This window comes from Myotis davidii, unplaced genomic scaffold (genome assembly GCF_000327345.1).
Source record: "Myotis davidii unplaced genomic scaffold, ASM32734v1 scaffold370, whole genome shotgun sequence".
Lineage (NCBI taxonomy): Eukaryota > Metazoa > Chordata > Mammalia > Chiroptera > Vespertilionidae > Myotis > Myotis davidii.
This window is the reverse complement of record NW_006288615.1, coordinates 9,749,897-9,777,631: the sequence shown is the minus strand read 5'-3', so window position 1 is coordinate 9,777,631 and position 27,735 is coordinate 9,749,897. Positions and strand designations below refer to the sequence as shown.

General features: G+C 38.7%; 1 protein-coding gene and 1 long non-coding RNA gene across 4 annotated transcripts in view; both read left to right on the top strand.

Moving 5' to 3' along the window:
* SSFA2 (sperm specific antigen 2) overlaps window positions 1–4,972 on the top strand; it is a 36,619-nt gene extending 31,647 nt beyond the window's left edge. For 2 of the 3 annotated variants that reach the window (XM_006760556.2, XM_015561954.1), the window contains 2 exons: window positions 2,440–2,557; window positions 3,853–4,517. In XM_006760556.2, coding sequence (XP_006760619.1) covers window positions 2,440–2,544 — 105 coding nt within the window. In that variant the 3' untranslated portion in view covers window positions 2,545–2,557; window positions 3,853–4,517. Of the gene's footprint in view, window positions 1–2,439; window positions 2,558–3,852 lie in introns of all 3 variants that reach the window. The other variant, XM_006760554.2, reaches the window with a different exon arrangement.
* Window positions 4,973–6,347: 1,375 nt separating this feature from the next.
* Window positions 6,348–17,904, top strand: LOC107182626. The gene is made up of 3 exons (XR_001513356.1): window positions 6,348–6,447; window positions 13,026–13,163; window positions 17,610–17,904. It is a non-coding gene; the product is annotated as an uncharacterized LOC107182626 (long non-coding RNA).
* The last annotated feature ends 9,831 nt before the right edge of the window (window positions 17,905–27,735 follow it).

Sequence of the window (27,735 nt, the reverse complement as noted above, 5' to 3'; positions counted from 1 at the left end):
CTTTCCCTGTCTCTCTCACTCTGTTATTGACTCATTCAAACATTTATTGAGCACTTATTTTATGCCAGCTCCATTGATAAATGAGACCCAATCCTGCCCCTGAAGTAGCTCCTAATAAACACTTTCCACTTGACCTCACCCTTTCTCTTCTGATTTCCTAATGTCCACTCCCAGCAGGAACTAGCTTGTCAGCCAGGCTCCTCATCGAACCCGGGACCCTTCAGTCCGCAGACCGACGCTCTATCCACTGAGCCAAACCGGTTTCGGCTTGCTACAAGTTTCTATTCTGTCATCTGAGATTACCTTAACATTTTCATGATCTGTTATATTAAAGTCCGCCGTTCTCTGAGGTGTTTTTTATTTTCTCCTCTTCTAGCCCAAAGTGGTCTCTCATTTTTCAAAATTTGTTCTGTTCTTATGTCATTAATGAATTAATAAATTACTTTTCCCGGTAGTATTTTAGGAAATAATATTCATTTTGTGCCCATCTAGATAATGACATCCTTGATGGTGGGAGACTTTAGGCTTTACTCCAGTAATGTCTATACTCCCCAGATAGCTGGCACACATTTTTGGTTTGTAAATAATGCTTTTTAACAAGTTTGTCTTTTGAATGTTGAAGAATGACAAGATTTAATAAAATTGCATTATTGCATTGAACAAGGGAACTGGAGAGATTATGCCACTCATTGTCTCCTGTTAAATACAGGTGTGCAGTGGTTTTGACTCAACACACATTGTTTGTGCTTGCAGATTGTGGCTAAGAAATTCTGGTTTTCATAATATTTGTGTCTTAGATGTATTCGTTTAAGAAATGAGTCTGAAATGCTATGAACTTCAAAAACTTTCGGTGATGCCTGACCGGTTTGGCTCAGTGGATAGAGCGTTGGCCTGCGGACTGAAGGGTCCCGGGTTCGATTCCGGTCAAGGGCATGTACCTTGGTTGCGGGCACATCCCCAGTGGGGAGTGTGCAGGAGGCAGCTGATCGATGTTTCTCTCTCATCGATGTTTCTAACTCTCTATCTCTCTCCCTTCCTCTCTGTAAAAAATCAATAAAATATACTTTAAAAAAAACAAAAAAAAAAACTTTCGGTGATGTTTAAAGTTTAGAATGTTGGTAGAAGACAAAATGAGAAGCTCATATTTATTTGAATATATTCCTGTGAAAATGGTTGGTAGCTAAGGAGCATTTGTTTCTTTGTATACTTATGTGTAAATATATATATTGTGCATGTACCAGATTTTTTAAAAAACATATTTTTATTGATTTCAGAGAAAGGGAGAGGGAGAAAGATAGAACCATCAATGAAAGCGAATCATTGATCAGCTGCCTTCTGCACACCCCCTACTGGGGATTGAGCCCACAATCCAGGCCATTTGCCCTTAGCACCAACCACTCAGGAGCCACACTGGCCTGGCTGTACCAGTTTTCATGACAGATTAATTCAGAGCTATTTTTGGAAAGACTTCAATTGGAATGAGTTCAGGATGTACTTAGAAACATTTTAGGAAATAGATCAGGCTGACAGGAAACTGTGGAAATGTAGAATTTTTAAAAGCTGGGTGAGAGTGCTAATTTAGGAAGGCATTATCAGTTTATTTCAGGAAATACACACTTACAGTCTTTACAGAGGGCTATTTGGGGTGGTGCTATATCATAGGAGAGAAAAAGACACGGATAGTCATTTGCAGTGTTTAGTCATCTGGAGAAGAAAATCTTGATGGAATTGCCATTGCCATGGTTTTATTTGCCCTTTCCACTAATAAAATGAGATGTACATCTTTTTTGAAGCTGAAGTGTTAGGTGACAAACAGACCATACAACTAAAGAAAAAATTATTTTTTTAGAGTATATGGTCATTTATTTTCATGTTTTAAAGTAATCTGTGCTAAATGATCATTTCTTTCCACTTAAAACATGCGTGTTACATTTAGAACAACATATAACTTCTTTAGGTACTCCGCTTTCAGACCATATAGCTGCGTATTGTTTTGCCACTAATGGGCTTTCATAACAATGAGAACACTTGGCCATCCTGCTGACTATGATACAAAGGTGGACATTAATCAGAAACATAAAAGTGACTCTAACATTTAGTCACTTCTTTCAGGTTATTTTGTGTCATGAAGCAAATTATTTAATAGAAGTTTTTAATCTATAAAGTAAAAATTTTTAATGTTCTCAACTTAAGAAATGTGATATTTTATAATGTAGTTGTCCAAATTTTGGTCGACCAGACCTAGAAGTCCAGTCTAAGTTGGAGGAGAGATGAACGTGATTGCCCTCTCCCTCCGTATTGCATCAAGTTTCACATGAATGTTGCTTCTTTCTTTATAGTTGGCGATTGCAGAAATGAAATGCTATTTGTTTTTTTGAAAACAAGAAATGGATTACAGTTACATTGCCAAATTCTTATTTTCCTCTGTTTCTATTCTAGATTAAAGAGTCTATTGTTGGGGAAATCAGACGGGAAATTGTGAGTGGACTTCTGGCAGCAGTGTCTTCAAGTAAAGCATCAAATTCTAAGCAAGATAGTCATTAAATGGAATTAATAGGTAAATTTACTGATGTTCTTTGTTTAGATAAATGTAGTTTTTAATGCTTTGTTTTCTTAGTACAGAGGTCTGCTTCTCTAACAAAATTTTAATTTTTAGAATGTATGCACTATATTATTTTACAGTGTAAAAGCCACATACAGCCCCTTTTGAAATGTAGTCAAAATCTTATAATACTAACCTCCAAGGGATTGTTACACAGAGTGGGACAGAAGTGACTTTACAGCCCTAACTGGTTTGACTCAGTGGATAGAGCATCAGCCTGCAGACTGAAAGGTCCCAGGTTCAATTCCGGTCCAGGGCATGTACCCCAGTAGGGGATGTGCACGAGGTAGCTGATCAATGTTTCTCTCTCATTGATGTTTCTAACTCTCTATCCCTCTCCCTTCTTCTCTGTAAAAAAATTAATAAAATATATTTTTTTAAAAAGAAGTAACTTTACAATTGTTCATACGGAAAATAATACAAGATTTACCTCTGTGTTTACCATACTCACAACTGTAAATCTGCTTTCACCCCACCCTGTATTATGTCATTTTACTGAAATTTCATTATAGTAAACAAATTCTGGAATTGGGGAGATAAGGACCTTCAAACCTGAGTCTTATTTTAATTGCATTGGCTATAATGGTATTTCAGATGTATAATTTATGGACCACGATTTTGAGAATCACAAATTCATAGTTATCTTTCTCAATTTTTGCCTTCTGAGAAATATTTCCCATAATTCCATATCTAGTCATGTCATAATATGTAGACCATATCTAGTCATGTCATAATATGTAGAATTGTTTTATGTGTTTTAGGTATAAAAATGAAGAACTTTAATTTTGTCTCATAACTCTAGTTACATTTTATAAAATATATATTAATAGTCATACTCAAATGCCAAAGTCCATAATACAATTCGGTAGAATAATGCCAGAATGAAAAATATTCATTTAGTAGAATATGAGAAACAAATATATAATTTGAAAAAATATATATATGTAAGTATATAAATATTTATAATATAAAAATATAAATATATGATATAAAAATATACAAAAAGAATTTCAGCTGTAGAAAATAGGAAAAATAGTTTTATAAACTATTTCATAAAATAATTAACAGGGCCTTTTTCAAAGCCAGGGATAAAAGAATTAGCTTTCAGAAAGACGTGTAGAGATCACAACAGGATTTTATGTGTGTGTGTGTGTGTGTGTGTGTGTGTGTGGTGAACATTCTCATTTCACTTTTAAATAACCTTTTAGTAATATTTGAAAGATTTTGATGTTCTCTTTTTCTTTTCCAAGGTTGGCATGGATCATATTAGCTGAGTAATGTTGGAGTTATGATATACACTGGTGGAGGTGTTATTTGTGCTTCAGAAGATACTTGCTGCTGAGTTGGGCTGCTGTATACAGTGTACAATGTTTATTCTATGCATATCTTTTTTAAAAACATACATAGAAACTTAGGCACTTTGCTAACTTTATTTCTCTCCTAAACTGTATCCATTCAAAAAGCCTAATATTTATTTGTATGTCAATATTTTCCAATGGATTCCCTATGTAGAATTAATTTTAAAACTTGAAAACTTCCAGATTTAACCAACGTATAAATAACATATTTCTTTAGACTAGCTTCCTTAAACACTGACCTCTATGAGGTATTTACTGTGCAATAACTGATTTGTTTTTTTGAGAGCTTGAAACAACCAATGATTTTCCCTCTACTGCTGTTAATTAGTGTCTCTTCCAAGAAGAAAATTTGTTCTGTTGTGAAAGTTTGCTCTTAGTTCTTGAGGAAGTTACTAATAGCAGTAAGATAGAATTCTCATATGAGGTTTCCTGCCAACTACTTAATGTTCTTACACTGTAAGCATTGTTACTTTACCTAAGACAAATGTATTTTTATTATAGCTTATGTAGTAGTTTTCTTTTGGAAATGTGTCTTATATTAAACACTATGTACTTTTTGCATTGTCCAGACTTCTTTATTGTGAGGAGATGTTTATTCTTCTGTCCTTTAGACGAAATAGTAGAGAATTTCCAAAAATAACGGGGCCTATGACTTGAATGGGTAGAAATAAATAAGCTGTTTTTGTTTCTGTTTTTTTTTTTCTCAAAATGGAAGTAATTTAGATTTGTTCTCCGGGTGGGCGGGGAGAGGACGATGGCTTCCTATTTGGTTATGTGGGTTAATAAATAAATATGTAAGGTAACAACTAAATGTTATTAGAATTATTCCCTTGGCATTTATAATTTTCAACTCCTAGTCTATTTCTTTGTGTGAAACTTTAATCAAAAGTGGTCAAGATGTTAACAATATTCTTTGAAAAACTATCTAAAAGGTTTATAAGTGTTTGAATTATCACACAAAGGCTGATTTCTTTAAAAAAAATTAAAACAATAAAGTATTTATTTTGCCTAACATGTTTTTAAGTGGTTTCTTTTCTGGAACTACAGCATGAAGAAATAGGATTAGATTTGATGAGTAATGAATGAAGTCCAAAAGAATTACAGCATATAACCTAATAGGCTAATATTCTCTTTTCCTGAAGAAGTTGAAATGCAGTTTAGACTAGACCACCCTGGAGAAAGATACGTACTGAGGCTTCTTGGTCTCGTCTAGTTCTGTGGTCCTAATGATTGCCATCTGAGGCAAAATAAAACTTTTCTGTAAAAAATACTGTTAAACTATACAAAAAACATTAAAATATTAGCTTATTCTGTGGTAAAATTGCCTGGTAATTTAACTAGTTGATTTTAATAATGATAAGGAAAAACCAAACACCCTATATTATAAGCATATAATCATATCAATGATTTTTACTACTCAGCGTTGTAGCCATATTTAGTTCATTTCTGATAATACAAAATACCCAGAATTTGCTAATCAAAATTAGAGATGTAACAGTTACAATAATAGGCTGAGCTAGTGGGCAAATCACTTAGTAGTATACGAATAAAATAAAATGGAACTCGGCACTATTAGTTTCATCTTTCCTCTCCCCATTTTAAACCTTTGTGTACTTGAACTGTTGAAAGCTACTATATTCAAATCACCGTGCTAGCTGCTATGAACAAATGAATGAGAGATCCATACCTACTTGGCAGGGGAGATGCCATGATCAGGAAGGTGGTTTTCCCAGGTGGAGGCTTAGCCCTTGCACTGGGATTGGATTTCCCCAAATCTGGGATACGCAACTGCATAATTTGTGTTCGTGGGGGACTGTGTTCACTCTCTCTCCCCTGGGGGTGGGGGAATGAATAAGAGAGGGTCTACGAACTAAGTGGAAGAACAAGGCATACTTTTATTTATGGGTAAGTTTGGAAGCGCCAAATGGAAAGTATGCAGAAGAAGAATGAAAAGAATTCGAAAGACTCCTTGGATGGTCAGAGAAGTCTTTACCAAGGAGACGTGGATGGAGTAAAGTCTTAAAGAATGGGAAGTGGAAACGATGGGGTTCAAGTAGTTAGATTTCTGATTCACTGCTGAGCACATTGACACTGTATGCAAGCTGTTATTCCAGTACCAAGGCATCAGCTATGATAGTGAGAACAAAGAAAACCAGGTAAAGGGCCTGCCTTCATAGTAACAAATAGAAATTTAAAAACTGTATGAGAGGAGCTATTAATTAGATAAGACATCGTAACTTTATATATTTAGAATTCAGCCAGAATAAGTGAATTAAATGCTTTCAATATTCATACATGATTGCAACAATCATATATTTAACACTACAAAATTTAGATCCTTAGGTTTAATTCTTTCCTCTTTCTCCTTCGTAAAGCTGCTATAAATTCTTCCTTTCCAGGAAGGAAAACAGAAAAAAAAAAAAAAAAGAACCTATGCTTCTTCAGTTTGGGCTATTATTCTACTAAGCAACACTTCCAATTGGACAGGTGAGGGGTCTGGACAATACTTATCTTCAAGAATCCCCCAAACATATTTTTTCGTTCTATTATTTTACATGCATTATTATTTTCCTTAAAAAAAAAGTCATAAACCTAACACTGTTCTAAAAATATAGTTGATGGCCAGCTGAATAAACAGTCTTAACTGACATAATGCATCATTTAAATGTTACTGAAATTCAACGGAATATTCTTGGAGGAACAATATGTACTTCAAGTCTGAGAAGCTGCCATTATTGACAATGTATATCATCATTCGCAGTGACCCCCAATTTCCAAATCACCATCAAAAGATACTTTTGCCTCCATGCCTTCTTAATTCAGGCTCTTAGCACAGTATGTGCAAGCTATAGACAACTTAGGTTCTAAAAATCATTCCTTTCATGATGCATATTGTAACTCACCCTGAGTTTATTCTGGATGACCTTTGCTAATGCTCTTGACTACTCAAACATAAACCTATCGACCAAGTATTGGCCCATTTCCTCATGAGTGTCTATTTGGATGCCCCACGGAGACGGAGACTAATCTTCTGTGAACAATGATTAGCTTACTTGCTCACTCCATTCACTCACTTACTAAATTTTACTGGATACCCACCCTTAGGAAGATGGATATAGAAAGAAAGAATGAATAGCAGCATGTTTTCAGAAAAGGTAATAAAGTACATTGTTTAGAACTCTGAAAAAATCAATACACTTAGGAATTAGATTGTCTCCTACTGGTAGCAAGGATATAGAATAGCAGGTCTTACTATCTGTCTGCCAGATGCTTCGAAGGGAGAAATAAGTTAAGCAGAGAAAGGACATTTTACCACTAAGGAGATATCTTACAGGAAGCTTTTCATTCTAGCCCAGAGTTCAAAGTAAAAAACAAAAACAAGCATAGCACAGAGGAAGGCAACCACAGGGGAACAACCCAAGTCCTCAGGGAAACAGAGTGGCCAAGAGAGGCCTGCGGCAGCAATAAGAGCATGAGCAGAGCTATTTTGTTGTTCATCGGAGCAGGTAATACGTATTTATACTGTGTTAACCGGACATTGAGAAAAGCAAAGACAGTCTGAGTGCTTCTAGGGTCAACCAGTCAAGAAAGAGAATGAAACCCATTAAGGAAAGAACTAGCTTTAGAGACGCTGCAGAAGGGAGTCAGCTGTAAGAATGGAATTGGTTTCAGTCGTTGGTATTTGGAGTTGCTTACCATCCCTTTGGGGAAGGGATTGGTGGTTAAAAAGAGTTATACCTGTGTTGAACACATTGTAATATGTTACTCGTGTTCTTGAGTTAATTGTTTAGTAAATCCATCCATAGACAATGCATGTTTTGTTTCGGTGCATCACATATAATTCTTTTTATTATTTCTCCAGTCCCAAGGTGGGGTAAAAACAATTCCCTTGAGCATTGCAAAGCAGATGCTATCTGATGAGGCAGTTCACAAACATGTATCACAATCTTCTGCCTCTGCAGACATTGCTCGATTACTCACAAGGGACCATCGGGTACACCTCAGTTGTGAATGTTTCTGTGTTTGGTTTTAAAGTACTTATACCACTATTATTGAGATACATAAAATAAGCTCACTCATATACGCCTTCAAATACAAATGGAATTTTACCCAGATCGCACCAGCCTGTGAGGAGATACGGGTTGCATTAGTGATGATAGGCACTTGAAAATCTTGTTCCATCGCCTGCTGAGGCATATCCTCTCCCAAATCTCATACATTTATATTGAAAGGGATCCCCAATTGTTTTTCATGTATCTACACAACTGTTCTTAACTCTTGATTCCAAGTGATTTCTTCTTTACAATTATATTCATTCAACATATATTTAATGAACATCTGTTGAGTACAAAGCACGAATGACAAAGTTAATGTTTTTATCACCTTATTTTACTATTTGCTCATTCTACTAGCATTTGAGTAATTTTTTTTTTTTTTTTTTTTTTTACAATTCACAAGAGTTTTTATCTTGGTGCAATTTATTATTGTTGTTTTTGTTATCTTTCAGTTGCTCTATAGGAAGCCAAAAATAGAACACAAATAATATCACAATTGTGTCAGGTGTAATCCTAAACCATTTTTTTGAATGGATATTAATTTCCTAGAAGAATCCTAGTTTGGTTCATTCTGCCTGTAATGCCCATAATGGGAAAGGGAATGAATGGAATAACCCATATCTTGTGAGGTGTCTTAATCTTTTTTAAATCTAGATATACATTTTGACAGAAATTATTTGTAAAGAAGCACAACAGCAGTGAAGAAAACTTCACCCATCGTCAAAAAATATGTGAGTTATAAACCACAGTCGAAGTATCACTCACAATTTTTCTAAAATAGGCTTAATGTCCCAAAGATTTTGGATTTGTGTCTACTCATAGGTAAATCCTCCCCCCCCCCCCCACCCCCACTCCAAAATCCAAGTGCTTGGCTTTATAAAAACAACAAGCTGAAACTCAATGTGGCACATCAGAGAAACTGATAACCATCCATTTACAACATGTCTTGGTTTATGGATCATCTGAATTATAGCAAAGCTGGCAGCAAAGCAACTTTCTTTAAAGTACTTAATACTTTCCAATTAATAACAAAAATAAAGGGAAAAGAGGAGAAGGCAGTGGGGGAATCAGTAATAACCTGAATAGAAATTTTCTTGTGAGGAAATATTTCTATAATGGAAAAATCCCAACCACAGGTACTTGTAGAGTGATATGGATTTCTGCTGGGGTCCGACCCCAGCAGGTCCAGGGGTCCTCAAAGGTGTGGACGGAGTCAGCGAAGAAGGAATGACATGGAGACAGCGTTCAGTTGATCAGCAGCCTTGCCAGGATCCTAGGCCACAATCTCCAGCCAAGTTCTGTTCAGGGTCTCTAGCGAAGTTCTGGTTAGGATCTCCAGTCAGTTTCTGTGTCCGTGTTCCCTCGCTAGGTTCTCCAGCCAGGTTCGGTCACCAGGTTCTGTCTAGGTTCTCCAACCAAGTTCTGTAGCCAGGTTCTGTCCAGGATCTTTTGCCATGTTCGCTCCAGCGAAGTTCTTCTGTCTCTAGGTTCTGTGTAGGTTCTGTCTTCTAAGTTCTGTCTTCTAAGTTCTGTCTCTACGATCTTCATCTAAGTTCTGTGTCCTGTTGTCTTGTTACATCTGTATTTATACCAGTTGATTCCAATCCTATCAATCTCTATTCCAAAGGTTAGGGCGTTTCTTATCTCCATTCCAGGGAGTAAAGATTATGTAGCTTAAGCATGATTGTTCGTAGTTAAAGAGATTAATTACCCACCTGGCACTTAGTGAAGGGGTTTTATTCCCTCCCTAACTTCAGGGGAAAATCCCTACCTGGGGAAACAACCTTTCTCAGAGAGGTGACCTTGGTTAAAACACATAGTGCCAAGAAGGTGAGCAAACATATTAAGAACAGTATGCCATATATGCCAAGTCCCTTGAAACAGCAAGGATGGACCAGCTCCCAGCAGATTTCTTTTATAGTGTGTTCTCAATTTCAGCATTTCTGTTCTGCTTTTCCTTTTCTTATCTCTATTTCTTCAAAACCTAGAAATTATTTCCTTCTGGAGAGATTTCTTAAACCCCAATTTTCTGTTCTGAGCACATTGTTTTCTTCCTCCGATCTGTACATCATAGTATCTGATAGAGCTGGATAAAAATACCACATTTTTCCAACAAATGTCCCTTTAAATGTCATTCTACTGTGAATGCTGTTAGATTGTACAGAACAAGTTAGTTCTGTATGTGACCCAACCTATACGTTTGAGTCTCTACTGAGTTTGCTAAAAACCAGAGACATCTATGTTCACGTCTTTTTACAAGAAAATATTGCTAAAGTATATATAACTGAAGGGAGTGGAAGACTGTAAACATTAAGAGGTCCAATCTAGAAGCAGATAAGCCTCAGATCCAGGCTTAGCTTTGCTGCTTTCTTACTTGTTTTAGCCTGATTCTCCTGAAAATAACAATAGCACCTACTCTGGTTCAGTGGGAAGATTAATAAGGTGTAATAAGGACATTTAGCATACTGCGTAGCATTTGGGAAGAGCTCAATAAATATGAGCTATCAGCAAGAGGTAGTGATAATGATAATAATAGATGACAAAGCAAATATATATAGCAATGAATTAAAATATCAAGAAGATATTATCTGAGTCAAATCTAAGTGAAAATACAGTCATAATTCCAACTTGATGTTAAATAAACCACTATCAAAATTGTGTGATTTGTTCTGCCTAAAACTTAGCTTTATTTAATTCAGAAAAGTTCAATGTTAGATACATTTGTCAGAAATCTATCTTTTCTAGTATTTTAAAGAACTTTTCATTGGCACAACAATAAAAGTTTAATCAGGATAATTGGCAATGATTAGATAGATGCATTACTCTGTATTGTTCACTTAAAGGATTTGGAGCTTCACAAAACGGGAATCCTTAGTTTTGGCTACTTGTAACCCTTTATTATTTTTTAATAACAATGCCCTTGACAATAATATTCTCTTAGCATTATTCGCCTGTGTCTTTTTCTTTGATTCTCATTTTTAAAAATAATAAACAACTAAGCCGAGTTTTGAAAAACCCTCTAAGCATAGAGATTCTCAGTTGGGCAAGGGCAATTATCAGAATGTGTGTGTGTGTGTGTGTGTGTGTGTGTGTGTGTGTGTGTGTGTGTTGTACACGCAGAATGGATGAGTGTGTTCTCTTTATTCAGTTTCATAATTTTACAATTGGAGAAATATTCCTTTGAAATATAAACTACAGAAAGCACAGCCTTTTCAAATCATATGAACTGGTGGGGTATGGGTTAACAGAAGTTGAGAAAAACTGGCTAATAAATTAAGTCAATTTATTACCATCATTGAAGTATTACAAATAAAATGTATTATATACAGAGTACATTATAATTATTTACTTCTGAGGGGTTCTTCCATGTAGAATACTAGAGATCTAGTTGATCTGCATCAGCCAGATGATTTTCAAGTTAATATAATTCTGAGAAACAATCTAAAGTTAAATAAATACTCAACTGGTAAAAACTGCAAATAATCTGTACAACAATATCTTAAGGCACTGCAATGGGATGGTCAGTATCTTCTCTTTAGTGGGAAGGATTTACAGCTCTGGGTCATGGGGGTTGCTAAGGAAATAGCACTTAACCACGACTTGTATATCTTAGAGACTGATGATCAGGAAGTGTGGACATCAGTATTTCATGACCTTGATATCTCATTACAGGCGAGAGGTGATGGCCACTGCCAACTTCCTGGTTTCTTCTTTAAACAAGGAACATTTAGACATCTCCAACATATTCTGGTACAATGCTAGAAAAACATCCCATATACTGAAGGTGTTTCTTTTCAGCCCACCTATTTTGTTTTCTTTTTAGTTATTGGTACAAAACTTCATAACTATTTCTGTAAAAAAATTAAAAAGACTTCCAATTACTGATGTTGTTGATCTCTAAGAGTGACTATTAAAAAACTTCATAGTATTCATAATAAGCCTCTGGTTTAGTGGTTGGGCAGTTTTTAAAGTATATACTTGTGTAAACAGTTTTATATATTTAAGGTTTTTTTTAACTTATAGATTTTAAGCACATAAAAATACATTTATAGATTGTGCCATGTCATTTCTTTCCTTTCAAGGGAATATTATATGCAAAGCTTATGTCATTTGAAACAGCCATTTTAGATTATGTTTTACATTCCCCCCCGCCCTTTTTTGTGTGTGTGTTTTTTTTATTTTTTTTATTTTAGAAAATCTTTATTTTTTTGCCACAAAACATTTTTTTAATTTTATTTTTTATTACAAAGGGTATTACATATGTGTCCATTTTTTCCCCCCGCCCTAGACAGTCCCCTAGCCTCCTCTATCCCCCAGTGTCTTATGTCCATTGGTTATGCTTATATGCATGCATACAAGTCCTTGTTGAAATAGCTAAGTAAGAGCCCTACCAAACTTCCAGTTCTGCTTAACAAATCTTTATTGTCTTTTTTATGCCAGGTACCTTGCTGCTTTCCACCAAGTCCTGGTAGTTTAATTCCTTCATATCTAATAATCTTCACTGCTAATATCTTAGTTCAGGCCCTCTTACTTCTTATCTCAGCTATGGCACTATTTTCCAACGAGGTCTTCCTCCTATAGTAGTCTATCTGAAGTCCATATTCCCCCATATTGTTACAGTGATTGTTCTACAAGCAAATATGGTTCTATCACCCCTTCGCCTCTATTGCTCAGACTTCCAGTGACTCCCCATTGTTTTTGAGACTCTCTTTTTGCATCTCCATCAGTGATAAAAATATTCCCCTAAATATTAATTTCTTTATGCAATCCTGTTTTACTTAGCTTAACAGATTTTATTTTCCAACCATAGCTCCACATATTCTTATAAAACCTTGTGACTTCCTCCTTCAAGAGCTAGAGTCTATATATCTTCCCCTTTCAACTGGTTGAAACTTCTTGGCTACTTCAAACAATAGAGTGTGGTAGACATGATCACCTATGATTCTCAAGGTTAGGGTATACAAAATGCCATGCACTGCTCTTTGTTTTTTTCCTGTTGCTTAAGCTCAGAACCCAGCCACCACACTGTCAGGAAGGCCAACATACGGTACTTAGGGAGGAGGGGCGTATGTGGAGAAGAACAGGAACTTCTAGCCTTTGATCCTGGCTGAACTCCCAGGCAATGAACAGCATCAAACTGCCAGCCATGTGAGTAAGTTATCCTGATGCAGGTTCTCCAGTTGCCAGTCAAGCTACACCAGGTGATCCCATGAGACAGATTGTCCTTGCTAAGCCCCGCCCAAATTACAGGTTCATGAACAAAATACATAATTATTGTTACTTTAAGCCACTAAATGTTAAGGTTATGTATGTATCAATAGGTAATTGCTACTAATTTTGGTACCTATAAGTGGAATGTTGCCATAACAAAACCTAAACTTGTGGCAATGGCTTTGGAACTGTGTACTGTGGGATGGGGTCAGAATGGTGTGGAGGAGACTGAAAGCCAAAGGGTCTCAAGTAGAGTGTTAGTGGAAGCCTGGAACACCTTAAGGAGGCTGCCAGCAAACCTTAAAGGAAAATATTATTGAAAATGAAGGAAAGGGGACCCTAGTTAGGTGAAGGCAGAGAGTTTGTCAAAACTCTGGTGATGTTTTGACAAACTCTCTGTGGTTAATGTGGTAAAGAGGAAATGTACCTGATAAACTCAATGATCTAGCTAAGGTATTTCCAGGCAGAATATTCGAAATGCCACCTGATTGTTTTGTATGTCATTGTCTATAATAAAATGTAAGGAGAATGAGAGAGAGAGAGGGAGAGAGAGAGAGAGAGAGAGAGAGAGAGGAGAGAGAGGAGCCAAAGAATAAATCATTGAATATAAAAGGGTCAGAACTTGTGGGTTTGAAATAAAATTATTTCTCTAAAACAATTACTAAATTGGAAAACAGCTTCTGGAAAAGATCAAATCCAGGGTGAATGGCTACACTCTTTGTTAATACCTTAGAAGGATCTAAGACTGTTGCTCATAAAACATTTCAGACAGAGGAAAGATTCTTTAAAAATCTTTTTTTAAAATATATTTTTATTGATTTCAGAGAGGAAGGAAGAGGGGGAGAGAGATAGAAACATCCATGATGAGAGAGAATCATGGATCACCTGCCTCCTGCAAGTCCCCCACTGGGGATCGAGCCCACAACCCGGGTATGTGCCCTTGACCGGAATTGAACCTGGGACCTTTCAGTTCTCAGGTTGACGCCCTATCCACTGAGCCAAACCAGCGAGGCAATTCTTTAAAAATCTTACTGCCTACTTGGCCACCTCATTTCAGTTAAATAACAGGGCTCCAAAAATTCCTAAGGGTGTTCTACTCTTTTTAAAAAAATACATTTTATTGATTTTTTACAGAGAGGAAGGGAGAGGGATAGAGAGTTAGAAACATCAATGAGAGAGAAACATCTATCAGCTGCCTCCTGCACACCCTCTACTGGGGATGTGCCCACAACCAAGGTACATGCCCTTGACCAGAATTGAACTTGGAACCCTTGAGTCCGCAGGCCAACGCTCTATCCTCTGTACCAAACCTGTTAGGACTCTCCTCTTAATATTGCATTGAAAATACTCAATACTCTTCTGGATGATCATGGAGATGCTAATTGACCTACTAAATTTGGTGTGATTAAAAAATTACATAAATATCTTTAGTTATACATCCCAGAACAAGGAAATTACAGTGTTAACTGCCCCTACTGGAAAGGGTTCATGGACTATGGAAAATAAAATAGGAAGCAAATATCATATCAAATGTGGCCAGCAGAAACAGTAAATATTGACAGAATCCTGTTTGAATAGTCAGAGAGAATTATTCCGTGTGTTTCCTCTATTCACTTCAACTATGTTAAGTTTAAGGAGGTGAATCAGAGTTTAGATGTATCTGAAATACTTCCCTTTGGATGTGGCATTTTGGAACTGGAAGCTGGCATTGCAGCAGGTACATATTTGGTATTGTCTCGGGCTCTGTGTGAAGTATGTTTTCCCTGTGCAGCCTGCATCTGCAGGGTCAACAGTAACTAAGTAAGCACCAGTGAAGCTGCATTCCTGGAGAAACAATCTAATTATGGCGAGCCCAAAGACCTTAGCCCGGTGATAATTTCCAGAGTAACATGTTCACAGGATGAAATGGAAAAACATCAGGAGCTCATCCTTTTCACTGTCATCTTGTTTATGGAAACCTAAATCTGTGAATGAGCTTTCCTTATTTGTTTCCCAAGCTTCATAGAGACATATATGGAATTCAACCCCGTGAGTTAGCATCTCTATGCAAGTTCCATACAAATGGCCGCCTATGGTTTGAACAACTAGTCACTTTTTCCGGATTCGAAGTCACTTCCTTACAAAGAAACAGATCCAATTTGATCAAATTGTTCATTAAAGACCTAATGTTGGGTGATGGTTGAATTTCACTCCTTAGCTGTTTGTCATTTGTATAATTTAAGAGAGTCGATGTCTGTCAGATCTTTATTCCTGATTTTGCTCTGGCAGGATAATTTTTTCATATTAATTTATGTTATTTCCTCAGGATTTTTCTCACTCCAATAAGAAGAGTGAGGAAAATACACTTCCTCGCTTCAAGGTTGTGATGCAAGGCTGATTCTCTGATACTAAAGGAGAGGCAGCTCTCCGGGACTCCTCCCTGGAGAGGGCTCCACGTGGGCTCTCATCTTTGGACTGTGTGGGAGAAAATCCACTACCACCTGACAGCAACTGTAACTGTTCCATGTCAGGGTCCCTGGAGAAGGGATTATGGTGCAGGATTGGGTATTCTCAGATCAGACACTCACTGTTCAACTCTGATGACTTTTATAGAACACTAGAGGCCCGCTGCACGAAATTCGTGCACGGGAGGGGGATCCCCTCAGCCCAGCCTGCACCCTCTCCAATCTGGGACCCCTTGGGGGACATTCCTCTCACAATCCTGGACTGCTGGCTCCTAATCACTCACCTTCCTGCCTGCCTGGTTGCCCCTAACTGCCCCCACTGCTGGCCTGATCGCCCCTCACTGCCTCTGTGTGCTGGCCTAATCGCACCTAACTGCCCCCTCCCCGCCAGCCTGGCCGCCTCTTACTGCTCCCACTGCTGGCCTGGTTGCCCCCAACTGCCCCTCTCTGCTGGCCTGGTCGCCCCACGCAGCCTGCTGTTTAGTCGTTTGATCATCCCTCACTAACCCCCTTGCCAGCCTGCTCATAGACAGCCATCTTGTGAGGGTGTGAGGGTTAATTTGCATATTTCCTCTTTATTATATAGGATGGGCTTTTACAGAAGAACTTCCCGTAGAAAGATGACCGACCACACACCCTTTGTCTAGGGATAACTTTTATGAATTTCAAAGTTCATGTAAAAGTAAATAGTCTAATAGGACTTCTTATCACTAGGTCAAAAGGAAGTTGGGGACTCTAGAAAAATGATGATGGAAATAATTTGGGGATTTCTTAAACCTGTTATTTTCTCATTTTTTACAAGTCCATTTGTTTTCCTAAAATAAACATCTGTGACACACATAAATTGTAAAAGATCTTTGTACATCTCTTGGGGGAGGTCAGCTAATGAGATTGTGTCCAGTGTTTAGTCATTCTTGAGAGATAAGACTAAGGGATAGCATGGAAAACACACTGATCTCTTGAATGTAGAAACTCCCATGCTGGTTGACTAATCCTGTGAAACAAATGAGGTGAGTTTTTAATTAATTTGTTGTGATTTAATTTTCTAAAAATGCAGATTTTAATTTATCTAAAACTGTGATTGCTCACCAAATTAAATGCTTATCAAATTTTAATTTTCAAAAAATTAAAAACATGATTCTTTTACAAATATAAAATTACAAGTGTCAAAGATTGATTTAGTTAATTAATGAGAGAACCAAAGAAATACAAATACTAATTTAAAAATCTACTGGTCAGGCAGAAATATTATATTTGAAAAAAAAGAAAGAATACCAGAATAAGATTGTTAAATTGAATTTAAAACCTTGTGTTTTAACCTTTTCAACTAGACAGGAAGAATCTACTCATCTACAGAATGAAATTCATTTGCAATGCTATTGGACAAAATTAATTTGAATTGCTATCAATTTTCTTGTTAATATTTATATTTTTACAGTTGTAAGGTAGCCTAATTAATAGGACTAGTAGGTCAAAACAAAACTTTATATTCTTTTCTGGTTATCAATCTTTTGTTGCTATTTTTCTTTTTACTGTGATACAGTTAATTATATTTTTTTTCAAAATGAGAAATATAGAGTGATTCCTCCTGAGAAGTGATTCTCATAAGGGAGTGAAATTATGACACAAATCCTTTGGTATTTATGTAAAACTAAAAACCAGTATTGATGTTATTATATTTTTAATTTTAAAAGTGTGCTTAGAAGTCAAAATAAAATAGTCAATGAAATAAAATGTTTAATATTGATAACTTTATAAAATTTATGAAAAGATTACTCATCATAAATTAAAAAATGAATTTATAAAAACATAAATCACACATTTTGTCACTCTATTATAAATTAACAGATAAAATGTAAGAAGAATAAAAATGTTATATAAAAAAACTTGTAAAATGCTGAAAGTTTAATTTAATTCTTCTCTCTTTTGGCCACGTGAGGACACAAAGAGAAGGCAACCATCTGCAAGCCAGGAGGCGGGTCCTCACCAGGAATTCAATCAGATGACACCTTGATCTTGGACTTCCCAGCCTGAGAACTGTGAGAACTAGATTGCTGTTGTTTAGCCAGCAGTCTGTCATATTTTGTTATTGCAGCCCAGCAGCCTAAGACACCACACCTAAGGAAGATTTTGTTATTTTTTTGTTTCCTTTTGGGGGGCTAGAAAACTGTCCCCTTGTCATCTCCTGTATTCTTCATATTTATAAGTTTTTGATAAAAACGCTATTTGCAGCCTTCCAGAATTTGTTTCTTGACATTTAAAGAAAAAAATTGTGAAAATAAAGATAAAACCTTCTCTATCTCAATCTCTTGCCTGACTCTTGAAATTGAAAACTAAACTCAAGTCTGTCCTTACTGAAATTGATCTTAAGAACCTAATTTTGGAATCTAAAGCCAAACTCTGATTACTGACATTTTCTTTTTTAATTATAACAATACTAGAGGCCTGGAGCACAAAATTCATGCACTGGTGGTGGGGAGTGTCCCTCAGACCAACCTGCACCTTCTCCAATCTGGGACCCCTCAGGGGATGTCCAACTGTCTGTAGGATCAGGTCTAAACCGGCAGTTGGACATCCCTCTCACAATCTGGGACTGCTGGCTCCCAACCACTTGCCTGCCTACCTGCCTGATCACCCCCTAACCATTCCCTTGCCAGCTCAATCGATGCCTAACTGCTCCTTTGCTGGCCCGATGGCCCCCACCATCTTTTCGATGGCATGAGGGTCAATTAGCATATTCCCTCTTTATTAGATAAGACTAGAGGCCCAGTGCATGAAATTCATGCACGGGTGTGGGGGGTGGATCCCTCAGCCCAGCTTGCACCCTCTCCATTCTGGGATTCCTCTCACAATCCGGGACTGCTGGCTCATAACTGCTCGCCTGCCTGCTTGCCTGATTGCCCCTAACCCCTCTGCCTGCTTGCCTGATCACCCCTAACTTGGCTCCCTGCCAGTCTAATTGCTCCTAACTTGCTCCCCTGCCAGCCTGATCACCCCTAAGCACCTCTGCCTTGGCCCCCTGCCTAAGCTGCAGTATGGACTCACTCTGTGGGAGGCAACCTGGTAGATCAGGGGACTGCACTGACTCCATTACCCCACTGCTGCTGCCACTGCTGGCCTGAGTTTCGGCCCTTTGCATCTGCACCTCGGTCCTCGCAGCCACTGCAGCCTTGTCTGAAAGGACATCTGGAAGGTCATCCAGAAGATGTCTGCCTTAATTAGCATATTACCCTTTTATTAGCATAGACTAGAGGCCCGTTGCAGGAAGATTCCTGCAAGAATAAGGCTTCCTGCAGCTGGAGCAAAGCAGAGAAGTTTCCCCTCTTGCTCCCAGCCACTGCAGCGGGTTTCCCCTCCCACTCCCAGCTGCTCTAGCTGGGTTTCCCCTCCCGCCTCCCCCCTCTGCAGTCTTGGCTCCATTCCTGTCTCTGCCACCTCTACTTAGCTCCCTTCTGTAGCGCTTCCCTTCCATGTTGTCTTCAGTCTTCTCTCCCAGCCAGTATATGCAAATTAACCGCCATCTTTGTTTGAGGTTAATTTGCATATCATGCTGATTAGCCAATGGAAGGCATAGCAAAGGTATGGTCAATTACCATGTTTGTCTATTATTAGATGGGATTAATTGCCCAGATGTAATGAAGAGCTCCAGTTGAAGAGTAAGGTGAAACAAAAAAAATAAGTAAGTACCAAAAAGAAAAGCATAATAATATATTTCAAAATATTATTTCAAATATAAAACAAGAATGTCTACCCATGCATAAAAATATAATTGAGAAGAACTAGGTAACAAGGCAACATTAAAAAATGTTTTTTTTAAAAGTAGCATTCTGTTATAAGCTCTTGTCTTCCCTCTCTCTATCCTGTGGTACTGCTAGAACTCAGAGAAACTTCTCTTCCTTGGCAGGGTCTCTGGTATGAAGTTCTGATGAGCAGTACATGCTTGGCCCCTACACTGGTCTCAGAATTGCCACCTGTCTGACATTCTTCAAGTCTTACCTTGGAATGTAAGTCTGGAATTTACTCAGGTCTCCCCATCTCCTCTTGGTTCTGGGTCCTAGTGTTCAAGGGCTTCTCTAGATTGGACTTATTAAAGGTAGTAGAAACCTATGCCCTCCTCCCCCCAATATTTTTTACTAGATGCCCTGTGCACAAATTAGTGCACTGGTGGGGTCCAGCCAGCCTGCCCAGATAGTGGCTGATCAGGCTGGCTGGTGGGGAGGAGATGCAGGGGTGGGGCAATCAGGGGTGGGGCCAGCTGGTGGAAGGGGCTGCAGGCAGTTGGCCAGCTGGCCCTGTCCCCTGGTAGAACTCCCAAACTCCAGGTCACGGGGACAATTTGCACATAAGCCTTTTATTATATAGGATTTGGTTTCTATGTAAAGTAGTCTTCCTTATTTTCTCAGGTAGCCCCAAATGTTATTCACTTCTTGATGTTCCCTTCAATTTCTTGAAAGATTTCAATACCCTCCATGGTCAGAGTTAGAGAACAATCCATATAGCTTCACATGGGGTCACCTTGAAATAACATCTGTTGGTACAAAATCAGCCAGTTTACTATGATTCAATTCAAACATCTTCCAATACCTTTCCCTGAGTTTTTAACACAACTGTATTCCCTAAGAGGTCTTAGATTGCCCTTATCCTAATATTCTGGGATAGTTTAAATTCCCTTTTTTCCTAGAGTCCATTTACAACTTCCCCTCAGGGAACATCATAATCTTTTGCAAATATATGTTAGAATTGGGGATTAATATACAAATTAGATCTTTTGGGAATCCAATCCAAGCTAGTTAAAATGGCGGAGAGGATTTATTGGCTCATATAACTGGAAGTTGACAGGTAAGTTGGCTTCAGGTTTGGTTTGAGTCAGCTGTTCAATCACATCTTCAAAGATTCAGTTTCCTTTCATCTCTTCTCTATCTCTTGTAAGTTCATCTTTTTCTTAAGCCTGGTTCTACTTGTGGTCTACTTTAATGGTTATGTCCACTCCCAGGGCAATGCGCTAGTCCATGCACATCTACGGAAGGAGAAAGGATCATTTCCAAGAGTGTTCTCAGAAGAGGGAGGGCGTTTTTTCTCCTGAAACCACTCCTCTGATCTCATCAGCCTGACATCAGTCATCCCGGGACAAATAACTGTGACCAGAGAGAGAGATTATGTTCATGAGTTTGGGCTTTAGCCACTTGCCCCACTGCGAGGGTGATATGCTTAAGGGCCATGAAGATATTTGAATTAAAATGTGGGTAGGACTAAGGAAAGGGAGAGCAATGTTAGAGAACAACCACAATGTCCAGTATATCTAACTACTCAGAAGATAATAAATGTCCTGGAAGTGATGAAAAACATATGGTGCATTGACTACTAGGCCTTGTGCCAGGCAACATACGTGTTTCTGACACTGTTAGAGAGTATCTGCCCGGTCTATTGCCTCTTTTCTTTGGGAATTTCCCTGCCCTCAGGAATGGGCTCTGGTAGCCTGTTAGACACCTGGTCCAGATTAGGCCATTGTCTTCCTGCTCCAGGAGTTTTGTAGTGGGATTCCAACAAGTTAGTCTCTTGTGGTCTGTGGGAGCAAATATATGAAACTGGAAGCTGTGGAGTGGCTGCTATTGAATGTGCCTAGAGAAACCAAGAAAGCCAGTTCGGGAAAGAGAGGAGAAAGATGTAGATTATGAGCAGGGGGAAGCAATAAAGGTAGTTGCTTGACCCTAGAGAGGGAAAAACAGAGAAAAGTTTCCTTGGTTCCTGATGACTTCACATTCAGCTACTGGTTCAGCTACTCCTTAGGCCCGTTAATCTGTGTAACAGGTTGTTAAAATGGAGCCCGAAGACAAAGAACAATAGAACAGATCCAGAGAACATTCTCTCTACCCTCCCTGCCCAGTTCCCCAGATACTAAAGTGCTGGACCACCTGTGCATGCCTTGTTAAGGAATAAAAAATCTTTCAGCCAGCTTGATCACATACTCCAGCTGGCAGAAGAGGAAAAAGGAGAGTAGAGAGATTTCTTTGTGTGAACTTTATGAGGTATTCTCTGCTCCCTCCTCATGGGAATAGGATGATGTTTACCTTCACCTCAAGCCAATGAGGGAAAACTATGAGGGATTTTGAGATTGGTGTCCTGGAGATTGAGGGTGGCAGACAATGGTGTTTGACTTAAGTCTGAGAGGTCTAAAGTCAAGAGACATGAAGACATTCTACTGGGGCAGTGTGCACTTCCGCTCAGATTGGCTCATGGGGACAAAATGAGACACCTTCCAAAGGTGAACGGACCTGGGTCATCTTAAATGGAAATCTCTTCCAAAAGCACAGCCTCAGAACAGAGCTCCCCAGGAGAGGGCAATGCCGAGGGCAATGCCACGGGCAGGGGAACTTCATTGGTGATCTGAATAAGCATCTCCAGAGAATCAACAAAAGTGCCCAAAAGAGGAGGAATCAGCAATCCTTCAGTCCGAGGGCACTGAGGACAGATTACATTGTACCAGCCATGTGACTTGTTCCCTTTCTTAGTCCCTCGCTTCCTAGGCTGACTTCCTTCCCAGAGGCCAGAACTGTGGCTTACACAGGGTTGAGGAGTCAGTGGAGAAACTGCCTAAGAAGCTAACCATGGCCCGCTCCCCTCCTTGCCCTGGGCCCCATTCTGGGAATTGGGAAAGCTTGACATCAAATAATAGTTTAGATATTTTATTCTTTACTGGACTGGACTCTAGTTTTACAATTATTAGACTAGAGTGGATTGTTTAATGCTAAAACATTATCTAAGAGTGAGTATAAAAGCTATGGGCCTATAAAAGTTTTATCTTTCATACTGATAAATAATATACTTATTTTATTTTTACATTTTATTATTGGCTGAGGTGTCATATAATCATTTTAATGATGCTGCAAGGGAGATATGATTATTCTTGACTGAGGCTCAGAGAGCCTCATAGAAGGGGATGACTCATGAAATAGACTTTACAAGGAGGAATGGGTTTTTGGTAACCAGAGATAAGAGAAAGGGAATTCTAGGAAAGAAAAGAATAAAGAAGCCGAGGCTGGAACTGTGGTAGTCTAATTTGAGTCTAATTTGGGTAGAGTATAAGATCCAGGCAGGGCTAGGGTAAGATAAGTCTGGAAACATTTTAGAGTAATAGTGTGGCCATTTTTAACATCACTTTTACCCCTTATCCTCCTCTACAACTTCCTCATTTTCATTCTCCAAAGAAAAATATAGGTATCCTTTCTATTTGATCTATGTGAGAATGTGCAAACTGGGGCTATGTGAATAGAAGAAGGGGTTATGTGCTAGATCCCACAAGGTATAGGGGGAAATTGAAAGAGCTTTTGAAATAAGTAGACCTAGTTTTAAATCCATTACTATTGTAAGAACATACTATTTATAAAACTCAATTTCCTTGTCTGCAGAGCAGGGAAATCACTCCACAGGACTACTGATAAATGAAATAAGATGAAAATAAGGCAGGCGCATAAAATAGCTTTGTGACCTTACGTAAGTCACAGGTGTTTCAAGTCTCGTCCCTCCATTTACCCATTCCGTTGTGTTGGCAATAGTGCTACTTGTCAACATTTGAAGTATGTCACAGTCAGGATATTTTTTTTTTAGGATAGTAAGTTATAAATGCTGAGTATTTTAACTTCCTATGTCTCCGAAAATTAAACTTCTTGTTTTAGTTACATAAAAAAGTTCCGTTTGGTGAGGGTAAGAAGGGCAACTAAACTGAAAGTTATATACTAAACATGAAGCCTGAAAATTTTTAATGGCCTTCATTTAAGATGAATAGAAAGGTACCTAAGGAAGGGCTTTCTTTTCTTAGGAAATCAATACTCATAAAACTCAAGGTTGGAATTGAGAATTAAAAACCACAGTGAGTTTGTTTAAAAACACGTCGCCTGTCATATTTATTTTCCCTTTGGATAACATAGTGTTTATACCCAGAGGTCTATTTATGCGGCTGCAACGCTTTCCCTGACTTTGAAGTGAACTTCCTAGGGTGTTAGAATCAGAGCCTTCGGGCTTAGAGATCGCATAGTCCAACCCCCTCATTTAAAAAGAGTAAATTGAGGTCAGAGAGGAAGGTGAGTGGCCGGACACCTCCTCCGTTTCCTCCGCGGTGTAAAACGGGACCTCCTGTTTGTTCTTCACCATCAGGTCCCGCTCTGGGAGGGCAGGACTCTCCTTTCCCTGTTCATCCGGACCGCAGTCCTTGCTCTCCCACTAAACCTAGACAGTGCCTGGCACGGAATAGGCACTCTCTCCAGAGTTCTTGAAAAAAAATAAAAGAATTGTGTTTAACCCAGAACAGCATATTTCCTTTTTATCAGAGCCCGATTAGAAACTCTGTGGCTTAGGTGAATCACTAATCACTGGTTAAAGGGAAAAAATAAATAAATCTCTGCTTCTTCACTCCCGGATACATGTTTCAGGGAGCCGCCTGTGTGAGAAACAGTTCCATCGCTGATCACGCCTGCACCTTAAAGCATTCTACTCCTGTAACTTCCCATCTGCAGATTCATTTAAAAACGCCGTGTCCTCTAGGTCAGCTCACCACTCCAGCCCCTCTCATCCTCTGGCAAGCCCGCAGGTTTATCAAAGCTCATTCTCAGAGGAAGAGCACTGCCTGATTCCTCAGTGTCCGTTCAGGACCCAGAAAAAAAAAAAGAAGTCATTTATGTTTATGGGTTAAGTGTGGCTGTCCCAAACAAAGTTTCAGTATTTGGAAAAAAATGTGTTTGCCTTTTGGTGTGATTCAGAGAGAGACTGGTTGCATGTGCATAGTTCTCTTGAAGGCTGTGTGGATTGGAGAATGATTCCTAGACAATGAAAAAGTGAGTGGTTGAATCGAATGAATGAACTTGGATGGTTTGTAATTTTGGAGGTTTTTGTCCGGAGAGGAGGAAGCTAAATCTGACAGCATTCGGCTTCCTGTATGTTCTATGTGGGAGAGGCCAGCTGTTGCCCTTCTGTACTGGGGCACAATAGTAATTAGGCATAAAAGGTAGTAATTAGGAATTTTGATTAGAACCAGATAACTTTCCGGAGTTCCTATAATGAGAGAAAGACAGCTCCATAATGGAGTCCCCCTTTCACTTGTTTTCAAATCCCATCTACCAAGGCTGGTTGTGCTGCTCACTCCACCTTGTTCACAGGTGACTGAGAGCCATGGTTCCCAAACTGAGCCCCGGTGCCCTGGTGCCCCTCTCAGGGAACTCGCAGCAGCACGGGCGTGGTTAACACTGACCAGGGAAAGCACAGTGCCATCTGTTGGAAATCATGCCAACTGCTAATTAAATTGTTTGGACCGAGCAACTTAATAAATGGAACTATTAGGTATTTCTTTTGGCCTGGGGATACTGTGAAAAATTTACTGAGACCTCAGGGAGCCATCAATGGAGGAAGTTTAAGGACCTCTGAACAAGTATTAAGAGACGCCAGAAAGATCACAATTCACAAAGAAGTTAACCTCCCCTCCCCACCGCCCCGCGCCACCCCCCAAATTGCGAACATTCCACCTTTCAATTTACTGCCTGCAGACATCCCCATTCTGTCCTCAGCTATGTAAACAAAGGCAGCTGTTCATGGTCAGAAACCAGCCTCCAACTTCTTGGCTTGGGATCAATTTACTGCCACATTACTGGCTATGAATTCTTTCTATGTTTATCCTCCTATCTGCATCTATAGATAGATGAGATTTATCTGTAAGTGCACATATAGATTTTTTTCCTAGAAAAGTCTTAAAAATTATCTTAAAAAGTTTTTAAAGAATAGTTTATTGATTTTTCAGAGAGAGAAGAAGGGAGAGAGAAACATTGATGTGATAGCCAAACTTCGATAGGCTGCCTCTCACACACCCACCACAAGGGATCAAGCCCACAACCTGGGCGTGTGCCCTTGACTGGGAATTGAACCAGCAACCTCCTGGTGCACATACGATGCCCAACCAACTGAGCCACACCAGCAAGGCTTAAAAATTATTTTTTAAAAGTTAAAAATATGGGTTTCATGTTACAGAATGTGCTAGAGTGGGAGCTGTGGAGTTCTCCAAATCCTAATTGAGGGCCATGAGACGTGTTGATATGAAATCAGTCTCATCCTAGGTGACCTCCATCAACTTTACAAGCTCTTTGATGTCTTATTCATCCATTTATAAAACAAAGAAAATAAGCAGATGTTATTGAGGGTTTTTTGTTTATAAAATAGTCTAAGATGCTCAGGTGAAAGGCGTGACTCACAGGAAATTTCAAGTATGAGATAAACTGTCCCACAGATTCACAGCTAATTCTTTTCTATGTGATGGAAATTTGAGTTTTGAAAAAATCCATTATAAGAATTCTGTTCTCATCAGTTGTGCCTTTCCTCTTAAATTTGTTTTCTTTTTCTTTCCCCTTTATCATACCTTCAAATTGGTTTAGGTCATTGAGAAATTACTTAAGGAACACTTGCACAAATATAATGTCTTTTCTACCAAGGAAAGATCATGTGTATGTTTAAATGTGCATATCCCTTCCCTGTCAGCATTTGTCCATCAAGAAAACAGATGTTAGCAAAAAGTCGATTGTCTAATCTCAACAGCATCAGCAAAAACAGTTCTGTTTGGGTCCGTTATTTTAAAATGAGAGCCCCGGTGCACGAATTCGTGCACGGGTGGGGTCCCCAGGGGGGTGGGGCGGGACACAACTGGCCCTCCCAGCAGGCGGTGGATCTGGATCTGGATCTGTACTGCTGACATTCGAGCTGGTTGTCAGGAGCCACCTGGCAGCCACTTTTATATTGTTTCTTCCTTGCAGAGGATCTAGGGAGGGGAAGCGGCCATGGTGTCCAAGGCTGACTTCCAGAAGGCCAGTGGCATTGTCAGGATTGTGCTGGCAGTGCTGGTCCGTTGGTCCCTGGCCCATTCTCCTGAGATTGGACCTGCAGGGCTACTGAGGAAGTGAGTGCTTGCTGCCGGGCTGCTGGGCTGCTGGGACAGGTCAGTCAGTTGAGCGGTGCTCCTGCTGTGGGAGCACACTGACCACCAGGGGGCAGCTCCTGCATTGAGCATCTGAACCCTGGTGGTCAGTGTGCATCATAGCGACTGGTTGTTCTGGTCGTTCCGGTCGTTCAGTTGCTTAGGCTTTTCTATATATCAGTGTTCTCTAGGCAGTATGTACACAGTATTTCAAAGAGATCAAAGTGAATCTCTACTTAATTCACACAAGCCTTTATAACGTACTTTCATAATATTCTCATGCATAGGTGACATTCACCCACTGAGCCTTTGAGAGAACTTAGAATTATAGGGAGGATCTTATACATTATCTTTTCCATAAACAACACTTTTCCTGATGAAGAAAATAAAATGATCCTCAATCCTACCACACAGAGATAAACATTATCAAAATGTTGGGTGCTTCAGTCCAGCTTTTCATTTATATACATCTTTATGTTATATACATTTTTTTATTTTATCATCTCACTGTGTGTCACAGTTATTTGGGTAATTTTGAATACCATTCACTCCAATTTAATCAATCATGTAATACTTAACACCTTTCTTTTTGCACAAGCTGTTTACAAAGCCAATTTAAGATTATTTTAGATACAAGTAAATTGAAGTAGTGAGATATAGATTTAAAATTTATTATCTTATAAATTTCCACCTGAAGTGTTACATAATTTTATGTTCATTGACTCACTCTGTAATTAATTCTAAAGCTCATGCCACCAGCTGTTTATATTTTTAAACCTTAAAATGGATTTTGAGCAAAAAATAATTCGATGAGATGTTTGGATTGGAATAAGTAGTATTAATGTGCTTTCCCATTGGATAACCGTGCTTTTATCAAGCAAGCTCTTGAAATATCAATTTAGAAAGCCATCTGGGCTTCATCTGGGACAAATAGTAATTTCCCCATTCTCAACCACTTAAAAATATTATAAGTCCCTCTGATTGACTGAATCATAGCATGCATCCATTTCATTGTTTATAAATAGAATCAATAAATATTAATCAGTTGAGGGATAGCCCTAGATAAAATTCATGAAGTTAAATAGTCTTCTGCTCAAAATTGTTTGTTTTAAGTCTT